This window comes from Vulpes vulpes, unplaced genomic scaffold (assembly GCF_048418805.1).
Source record: "Vulpes vulpes isolate BD-2025 unplaced genomic scaffold, VulVul3 u000000899, whole genome shotgun sequence".
NCBI classification, from domain to species: domain Eukaryota; kingdom Metazoa; phylum Chordata; class Mammalia; order Carnivora; family Canidae; genus Vulpes; species Vulpes vulpes.
In genome coordinates, this window is record NW_027325780.1 from 3,199,490 (window position 1) to 3,209,455 (window position 9,966).

The 9,966-nt window shown below is 41.7% G+C and overlaps 1 protein-coding gene across 1 annotated transcript; it reads right to left on the minus strand.

The window, feature by feature from the left end:
• Positions 1-402: 402 nt before the first annotated feature.
• CCNG2 (cyclin G2) lies at positions 403-9,209 on the minus strand. Its single transcript, XM_072745534.1, has 8 exons — positions 9,076-9,209; positions 8,177-8,314; positions 7,425-7,562; positions 6,135-6,385; positions 5,881-5,959; positions 5,694-5,792; positions 3,049-3,254; positions 403-1,824 (listed from the first exon to the last, which is right to left on the minus strand). The coding sequence occupies exons 2-8, from the start codon at positions 8,312-8,314 to the stop codon at positions 1,704-1,706; spliced, it is 1,032 nt and encodes a 343-aa protein (XP_072601635.1). The 5' UTR covers positions 9,076-9,209; the 3' UTR covers positions 403-1,703.
• Positions 9,210-9,966: the final 757 nt, after the last annotated feature.

The window sequence follows — 9,966 nt, forward strand, 5'->3', positions numbered from 1 at the left end:
TCAGTCACAGTACCTTCATTGTGTTTATCTGCCAAGCAACCTTCCAATTAGAAATTGGCCTGTCTTGCAGAAAGAAACTGTATTGATCTTCCAGCTGGAGCATTCTGGTGTACTTGATACCTGTTGCCTTTCACTATAAATTAATAGGCATCTGGGTCAATACATCACTCTTTTGTTTAAGTCCAGAGAGAGGTCAATTCTCAAGTGACAGATTTGCTTTCAGTATCTCCAAGGCTGAGGGCCAAACTGTGATGAAGAAATACTACCTAGAGAACTTCTGGTAACCAGATAAGAGAGCTTATCTTGGAGGCACTCCAGCCTCACTTCAAGCTTTCCCATGGAAATACAGCAAGCACTTTTTCTTTTGAACCAAAAAATTAATATACAATTGCAAACAAAGAATATAACTTAATATTTTTATTTCGAGTTGTAATCTATGATTACTTCAAAAAGATCCACTTCAGAAAACATCCAATGGATGTTGACTTACATTAAAAAAGTCACCAATGTATGATTTATAGTACAGAATACACAATAAATTATATTTACATGCAATGACTAGACTACCACACACACGGTAAAAAAATACAGTATTTTTATGTACATTTTTTAAGATTTACATTTTCATATACAATATATAAAATTAAAAAGATTCTCTGTACAAAATCTCATGTGCACAGAGTTTGTAAATCCCTATTCTTATGGCTGTACCAGCACACATATGCTTAAAACTAGAATACTACAAACACTTAACTTTTTTTTTTTTTTTTTACTTCATGTTCAGTCTTGGCACCCATATACTAATATCATTATTTTTAAAATGTGAATTACAAAGAAAATAAACATAATCATGCAGACTTTTTTAATATAAGAAAATGAAAAAAATGTGCTACTAGGATCATCATTTATCACTTCCACAGTTACCTAGTTCTTTTCAACTTCCTGCACTGCTTTCATACAGGTGCATGCATAACTAACGGATTATGGATTGTATTAGTAACATAATACTATAGTCTGACAATACTTAGGCATTAGAAATGCAACTATCTAACAACCATAACCTGTCAAGTATTTCTGCTTTAGCAGAAACTTCAATTAACACATTATATACTAAAATTCATAGAAATGTCAATATTATAATTCCTAAGTTTATAGAGTCTGCATCAGAGAGTACATGATCATTCAAAAAACAACAAAACAACAAAAAAGGGGTTTGACATTGGAGTATATTCTCGGTTCTGTGACTGGAGAGTAGGGGAGATATATGATAAACCATTAAAAGGTTATCCACTGTCCCTATTGAGGAAGCACTTGTACACTCCCAATCTGTTTAAATAAAGACACGTGAAAGCTTTATAAAAAGTTTAAGCTACACTATTCATCTTTAAAAATCTCTTTGAAAAGTAACAAATTGAAGGTATCAGCACCTTCCCTCTTCCCCAAGTAGCTAAAGATCAATGAGAAAAATAAAGTGCCAATGTGTAAAACATTGTTACTTGTTTAAGAGGCACTAACCCATTTGATGGCTTAGGATTAAATATGAAAATAGGCCAGATCTGATCTGAATAATAAATAGAAGGTAGGTGTTCCAGTCTATGCAATTTCTGCCTAGATGGGGGATGGACCAGAAAACTACCTACTCCCCCATTTATTGCTTTGAAACCTGTACATACACTTTAAATTCTGACAGAACAATTAGATTTCTAAGATGGAAAGCACAGTGTCTGTGCCACTTTGAAGTTGAAAAAGAAAGTGCACTCTTGATCACTGGAAGGAGAGCTGCTGAGACTCTCTTCACAACTCATATCTTCACAAGAGTCCTCACTAAAAGGGAGGAAAAGAGACAAAGAAGATCCCATTATTTTTTTTAATATTTTATTTATTCATGAGATCATTATTTAGAAAACACTTAAAGATTTTATAAGCCAAATAAAACTACTAAACACATATCTCTAGTCTCAGGATTTTTATATTCAAAATTTAAGCTTTATAGAGACATAATTTAACTTATTAGGACTTCCTAAAATGAATTGTAATCTCCTTAGAAAATACAGATTTTAAGATGTTTAGACAAATTACTATCTGCCAAACTATTATTCTTGTACCAGTTAATAAATATCAACAACTAACTATACAACTCTAAGCATTTCAAATCCAATAAATGGAGACAAAGGACAACGTATCTCCCATCACATGGTTTTGATGTCTTTCTTGCATTAATTACTGTATCCCTGATATTCTCAAACCAAGAAACCAGTAAGCTATAAAAACTAAACTTCTCATTCTTTATAGCATAAAATAACCAAATTTAATAAAAATCATTCATTTTATGAACAAAAATTAACTCTGAACAAGACAATGCCATTTGCCAAAATGGTAAAAATATCTAAAGAAGTCTGCCATGTTAGTGGTGGTGGTTTCCTTTACGTTCCAATCATTTAACCCACAGCCTCTTCCCACGGCACCATATTAGGAATTCACACTAACCCTGAAAAGCCCAGAATGCAATTTCAGGTTTTGTTTTTAAACTAAACTATATTTCAAAGAGCAAAGGAGATGTGAAACAACCAGTTTTCAAAAAGGGAAGGAATGAAAAAAGTCAAGACAGAGGGAGGACAAATACCGTATGATCTTGTATGTGGAATCTAAGAATAAAAAAAATAAAAATCAGAACTCATAGATACAGAGAACCAGACTGGTGGTTGCTAGAGGCAGGGAATGAAGTAGGTGAAAATGCTCAACAGGTACAAAATTCCAGTTACAAGTCTTGGGGATATAATGCAGAGCATCATGGTTTGTTTTTATTTTTATTTTTATTTTTTGTTTTTTGTTTTTAAATAAAGAATGAAAAGGGGGGAGGAGAAGAGCATACTTCTAAATCATCACCTACTTTAATAAAACTACCTCTAGCTAATTTCATCACCTGAAGCAATGATGCTATTGGAGTAGGAGCTTTCTCTAATACCCTGTAATATTCCCAGGTTCCATTTTGAGTATAAAATCAGTATTTACTATGGGAAGGTCTAATTAGTCAAGGAACCTGCTTACCTTTCACTTTCATCAAAACAACCCCCCTCTGGTATCGTTGGCAGCTCAGGAACACTATAGTAGCTGTTGTGGAGGCTCTGGGCTGTGCGCCTTGAAACAATCCAAACCAATTTCTTATGATCTGGTTTGCAACATTCAGGAGAAGAATATTCGGCTAGGCATTTAGAAACTAACTCCCTCCAATAAATGAACTCGGTGTCATTAACCTGGAAAAAAATGTTAATGAAGAGGTTAACTACCCTACAATCACCCTAAAATGCTTAAATTATACTGATGCCTGGCTTCCACCACCGGATATTCTTATTTGATACGGGATATGACCTGGGCAAAAAGATTTTTTAAAGCTCTGCAATTCTAATGGGTGGTCAAAATCCAGTAACCACTGGTTTAAAGGAGGAGCACCATAGGTATAAATAATTTACATAGAACCTAATAAAAAGCTTTGCCTATTTTAAGAAAATACACTGACCTAAAAACATTAGATTTGTTTAACCAACCAATTATTAAGTATATTCTTTAATAGTCTCAATGAAAGGAATTTAACATAATTTAGCCCTCTACAACATAGCATTGAATGGACTGCTAAAATTATGCATTTACATTAAGACACTAGATATACACTAATGGAGAAGTTAGCAGTAAGACAGAAGAGGAACTTCCCAAAGAGCACAGTTTCTCCACCACTGGGGAGTGCCCCAATTTATTTCAATGAACAAATTTTCACTTAAGATATTTGCAGATATTATTACAGAAGGTTTAAATTAAAACTAATAAATTTATGATTTAAATGAAAGCTAGAGGGATCCCTGGGTGGCGCAGCGGTTTGGCGCCTGCCTTTGGCCCAGGGCGTGATCCTGGAGACCCGGGATGGAATCCCACGTCGGGCTCCCGGTGCATGGAGCCTGCTTCTCCCTCTGCCTGTGTCTCTGCCTCTCTCTCTCTCTCTCTGTGTGTGTGTGATTATCATAAATAAATAAAAATTAAAAAAATAAAATAAAATAAAATAATAAATTAAAGCTAGAAGTTATCTGTTAAAAACAAAATGCTTCATAAAAAAGGCATTTTCATCACAAACAGAAGATAACTTTTTATCATCATGGTCTCCATTACCACCTAATCTAGCTCCATCTTAATCCCCTTGCAATATGGCTGGACTCCCTTCCTGTTCTACAGACATCTCCTCGGTATCTAATAGCCTCCCTCAATTCTTTTTTACACTGAGTCTCTCATCAAAATTCAATACTCCTGATTTAGGAATACTTCTTGAAAACCTTTTTCTAACCCAACAGTGCACTTGACTAATGTACCCTCCCTTCCCTTGCCTAAGGGGGAAACCACCAACAATGAAAACCCAGAGTTTTAACTGATCCCTAAGCAAAGAACTCCCACAAGTTTGGTATGGTTTCTACTATTATTTCTTCATGAGAAATTTAAAATCTCAAATCTCCAGCTACAAGTTATCTTCTGAATTTTTATTCCAGGTTGCCAAATATCTTCTAAATACCTACCCACCTGAAAGATATACAAGTACCTAAAATCGTATTTCTTTGATCACAAACTGGTTTCTCTCAAACTCCCCTCAGTGGCATCAATATTCTCCCCATCACTGGGTTCAAATCTTGGTCACTGTGACTCCGTGTCTCATTTCCATGCTTGGCTTCCAAAACCACTATTTAAGTTGGATACTCGTATTACTTCTGCTTGTGACTATCACCTAGACATTCTAACAACAAGCCTACGTTAAATGATTCCCAAGCCCTTTTATTAGTCCACCAACTTCCTGGCCACAAGCCTTTGTTACCGATTGTCTAAGATTCTTCTGGTCCAACCAGAATATCAGACATCGTGCCTCTCACAGTCTGCCCCATTTGGTGCTAATGAAGCCCCAAAGCAGTCCCTATTAGTGCTAACACCCGTTACTGCAAAGCTTATTGGGCTGGCCAGACTAAGAGGTTTAAAAAGAAAAAGATGGCAGAAGTTATTTTGGTAATGGGATGATGATCCAACCCTAAGGATGTAATGGACTGCCATTAGTATGTTTACTAAGTCTACTTCCTCACATGTATTTTATTTTTTTTTTTTTTTTTATTTTTTTTAAAAGTACATGATCTATTGATTCTTTTTTTTTTTTTTTTAATTTTTTTTAAATTTTTATTTATTTATGATAGTCACAGAGAGAGAGAGAGAGAGAGAGAGGCAGAGACACAGGCGGAGGAAGAAGCAGGCTCCATGCACCGGGAGCCCGATGTGGGATTCGATCCCGGGTCTCCAGGATCGCGCCCTGGGCCAAAGGCAGGCGCCAAACCGCTGCGCCACCCAGGGATCCCCTCACATGTATTTTAGAACAACGTGCAAGTTGCAACGTGGACCACTGTGTTACCAACTGGTGAGAATACTATAGAAGGGACAACATCTGAACACAGAAAGAAGCTAGACTAAGTGATCAGGTTCCCTTCCAGCTTAACATTGTCTGGGTCAAATCTGCATTTTGAGAACTTCAACACTTGAGCTACAAGATAAAAGTGTAAAAGTCAAGAGCCCCATAAAGTATTATTTAATGTCTGAATCACCATGGGGGTGGGGGGAAGAGAGAGGATGAAACACTAGAAATCTGCTTTAAAGAATAAGAACTGAAGATAATTTACCTTGGAATGTTTTTTAACAAGCAGAAGAATTTCCAGTAATTCAATGGATTTCAAAGTTTCTACTTCCAAATTGAGAAGGCACAAAGCTAACACAGATGGCTAAAAAAAAAGGGGGAGGGGGAATAAGTATTTTTTATAAATTTAAAACAGAAACAGTGAGACATATGTAAGCAAGAAATTAACTTACTTTTGCTTTTGAAAAGGTAAGTCGGCAGTTGCAAGCTTTCAGTTGAGCTTCTAGTTTATCTAGACTTAGTATTTCTTTCCTATACAATGAAAAAATAGGACAAACATTTAAATCTTTGGAAATTTAATAAATAATTTTAAGAAATTGCTGTTAAAAGTCCAAATTAAAAGTTTTAGAAGGGTAAAAATATAAATTTCACTGGCATTGTAACTGTTAGCTGAAGTACAAAAATCTTTATTTGTAATCCCACTGACCTTTCTGATGTATGACAAAGTACAATAGTATGGTATAAGTGCAAAAAGTTTAAGGCAGTAGTTGCTTCCAATTCATAGTGCAATTTTTCTGAAATTATTTTTTCCATCCGTTTTATGTCAGAAGCAGTGCATTTACATTGACTAATCCGGATTACATCATGAGTGGATGGAATATTGCATTCTTCTTCAACTATTCTAGCAGCCAGCAAAAAACAACAGACTCCAATGCAAGACAAATGTTTAGGTTTCACCTGAAAAACAAAGAACAAGGCTTCTTCTAACAATTGTCACTCTGACGTAGCAAAGCAGATACTTGCAAGAATATTATAATGATGTCCCTAACTCTTAAGACAGAACACAATCTAGCTGCTTCATGTACTTATCCTTAATTCACATTTATACTTAATCATTTTTTCATTTTAAACAGACTTAATTTCCCATTTTAAAAAACACATGTTAAGCATTTAAATTACATAATTTAAATGCAAATTCAAAAGGTGGGTTTCCAACAATGAATTATACTTTGTATTTCAAACATGAAATCATAATAGTACAGTCTCCCCCAAAGTAAACTAAGCCTTTCAACACCAAGACAATATATACTTCTTTGGACATAAAAATTATACATGCAACTCATCTTTTTTATCTTCTTCTCTATTTATTTTTAAGTATCATCCCACATTTCAATGCAAATTTGCCCAAGAGAAATACTGCATCAGTTGTGCAGAGTGGAGCATATGTAAAAGCTGCCATGGACAGATGGCTGCCCGTTTCTTTACAGTGCCCGGAAAACTGACCCAGCAGCTGACAGCAATCCTATTGGCAGAAGAATCACCACATTTTTCTAATAGTTGCTGGTTAATAAGACTATGGCTCCCTGCTTTGAAAAGACTTTTCACAGGGAAAGCGGTAGGTCACCTTTACGTTTTGGCACTAAAAACAACTAAATTCCAAGAGAAATACGGTGGAAGATAAAAATATGAAAACCTTATTTTGAGGACTGTATACACATGTAGGGAATACCTAAAAACGGTGTTACCTTCGTTTTGTAACATCTTCAAAGAGAAGGTATATAAAAGGTAATAGTAAAACCAACTTAAAATACAACACAGTTAATTCTGTAGTCTCTTAATCTGGCACTAAAGATCACAATTCCAATTAAAAAGGTTTATGTGTAATGACATAATTTCTTTCAGTTGTCCAACATTTCTCAAACCCTTGTTATGTCAGGCACTGTGCTGGGCACTAGATTTAAAAATAAAAGATGTATACACAAAAATGTTTAAATACCTTCATAAGAGCCAAGAATCTGTCCAGAATATTGACAGCCAAGACAAAAGTCTCAGTGCAAGATCCAAAAAAGTTGGTTAAACTCCTTAGATCTTCTACTTTAGCATTTCTCAGTCTTGGACACAAAGTGTTATCATCCTGCAATAAAAACCAAGAGCCAAAGCTATGACTTTCTAAAAATTGGATAAATACACACAACTATATTCAAATAAGGTAATTTTTTTCTTAATCTTTGAGAGTATGGAAGAAAGAGTGGTATCATTAAACACACACTTTTTCAGATACAAGATACGTATAAATATCATGGCTTTTTAAAAATACATAGCATAAAAGAGCTTTAGCAATCCAATATAAAGTGAACTGTTGTCACACTTCCAGAGGATTATAGCAAATATAATTCCCCCATAATGGAGACAGTTTGTTCTCTTTACAGTAGGCTCTTAGATTTCTTTTTTTTAAATAAAGTATTTCATGGGCGGAGGGTATTTCCATAATCAACTACTCAGTTCCCAGGGAGTCTCCCACCCAGAAGCTGCAGGTCGGGGGTGCCACTTACTTATGAAGGAATACTTCTCTACAGTTCGTATCATTTTCATTCCTGCATAACCCTGTAGAATTTAGTACTCTAGAAGACAAATTTTGGTGCTAAGAAACTTGCAGCCTTTAATCTTGACTCAACTGGGGGCAAAGAGAGTCCTCCTTCTCCAAGGCCTATCAGCTCTTTGAACAAGATCTCTTCTCTGGGAGCTTACCTCCGGGGTAGCCTCGATCAAGCTCAGCCCTTTTTCTCGAGGTTGGAATCTCTGTTCCTGCTCTAGGTAGAGGTTCAACAATCCGAAGAGCTGGACCCCTTCACGACCTGCCAAATACTCTGCCCCCAAATCCTTCATCTGCAGCAAAGACACCGCGCATCAGAAGGAATCCCGGGGGGGGGGGGGGGGGGGGGCAGTGGGCCGAGGCGAGCTGGTGCCGGTGCCTCCGGCGAGGAGCGGGTGAGCGGACGGGTCACGGCCCCCGGAGCCCCAGCGCACCCCTGCAGGCCCCCGCCTGGGAGGGGGGGCAGGGGGAGGCGCCGCGGGCCGGGCCGCCGGCCAGCGCCGGGTCAGACCGGATGGCCCCGGCCGGGGGGCCGCTTCACAACAGGAAGCTGGCGGGGCGGCGGGGCCTGACCGGTCCGCCCACCTGGAGCCGCCGGGGGGGGGGGGGGGGCTCCCGGAACGACCGGAGGGAGGGGTGGGAGGCCTCGCGACCGAACAAAGGACCGGAGGGAGGAGACTCCGAGCCCCGCCTCTCCCGGGGGGCCGAGCCCCAGAAGCCCCTCTCGCTGGAGTCCGGCCCCGAAGCCTTCCCCAGCCGCTTCCGCACCGCCGGCTCCGGGCCCGCCGGGCCCACCACCGCGTGCCACGCGACACCCGTCCAGCCTCCGGTGCCAGGCTCCTCGGCTGTCACCAGGAAGCACCACCCCAGCGAGCCCGTGGCGGGGGGGGGGGACCAAGAAACCGTCTTCAGCTCCTCGGGCCTCCAGCGCACCCTCCGCTGGTGAGGACGGGGCCAGAGCCGCTCCGGGGCTGACGGGGTCCTCCGCCACCGTGCCCCTGCCGAGGCCCACCTGCGAACAAAGAAACCCCGCGACCCCAGACGGGCCACTCACCTCGCCGGGGACGCGCCTCCCCGCCGGCCCGCGGCGTCTCGGCTCGCGGCGTCTCGGCCCGGGGAGGACTGGGCGCGGCGGGGGCGTCCGAAGCCGTCTCCCGAGGTCGGGGACCCGCCGCCTTAGCGGTGTCCCTGGACCGGCATCGGCGCCCTCCCCCTGCCCCGCCGCCTCGGCCTCACGGCCCGAGCCGCATCCTGCCCGCGCGCCCACCCCTCCAGCTGGGGCGCAGCGCCGGCCCCGAGCCCCCGAGCCCCCGAGCCCCCGAGCCCCTGCGGGCGCCGCCGCCTCCGCGGTGGAGGCCGAAGCAAACCCCTTGTTTTTGTTTTGAGTTTTCGACGCCCCCAGGGGGCGGGGCACGTGACTCCCGCGGAGGGATACGAGGCTTCGAACGGCTTCGAAAAAGAGTCCTGCCGCCGCGCGACCGTCCCCCGTCGGCCTCGGGCGCTCCTGCTCCCGCCTCGCTCTGCCGCCGCCCCGCCCTCTCAGTGCAGGGCGGGGGCTGGAATCTGGGAATCAGCTTTCGTGATGCAGCCGAGGGGGACGGAAAAGGAGTGGCAGGTTTTAGCGGCGGAAGGAGATAGTTTCTGGTCGCATTGCAACCTTTTAAAGGTCCCCATTTGTTTTGTTTTCACTGTTTTGAAAAGTCCGCCCAAAGCAGCAAGCTCTCCGATTGGACACCGGTACAGCGACCCGAAAGCTGAGCCTCTGAGGCGCCCTCGGATGCGGATTGGCTGACCGACTCGCCTTCGAGCCCTCTGATTGGCTTTCGTCTCAGCCGGCGCCTCTATCTTCCTTGGGGCCTTAGCAACTCTGGAGTCTTGGATTGCGCATGCCTGATGTTCCGAAGGCACCTATAGAGCTGGCCCTGGGACCTAGCCCTTGGCGCTG

Excerpts from the sequence above, each read along its gene's own strand:
- CCNG2 (XM_072745534.1), bottom strand. The coding sequence starts at position 8,314 with ATGAAGGATTTGGGGGCAGAGTATTTGGCAGGTCGTGAAGGGGTCCAG. Across the intron at positions 7,563-8,176 it reads TGATCGAGGCTACCCCGGAG|GATGATAACACTTTGTGTCC; the intron begins GTAAGCTCCCAG and ends TTTTTATTGCAG. Across the intron at positions 5,960-6,134 it reads CTTTGTCATACATCAGAAAG|GAAAGAAATACTAAGTCTAG; the intron begins GTCAGTGGGATT and ends TTCATTGTATAG.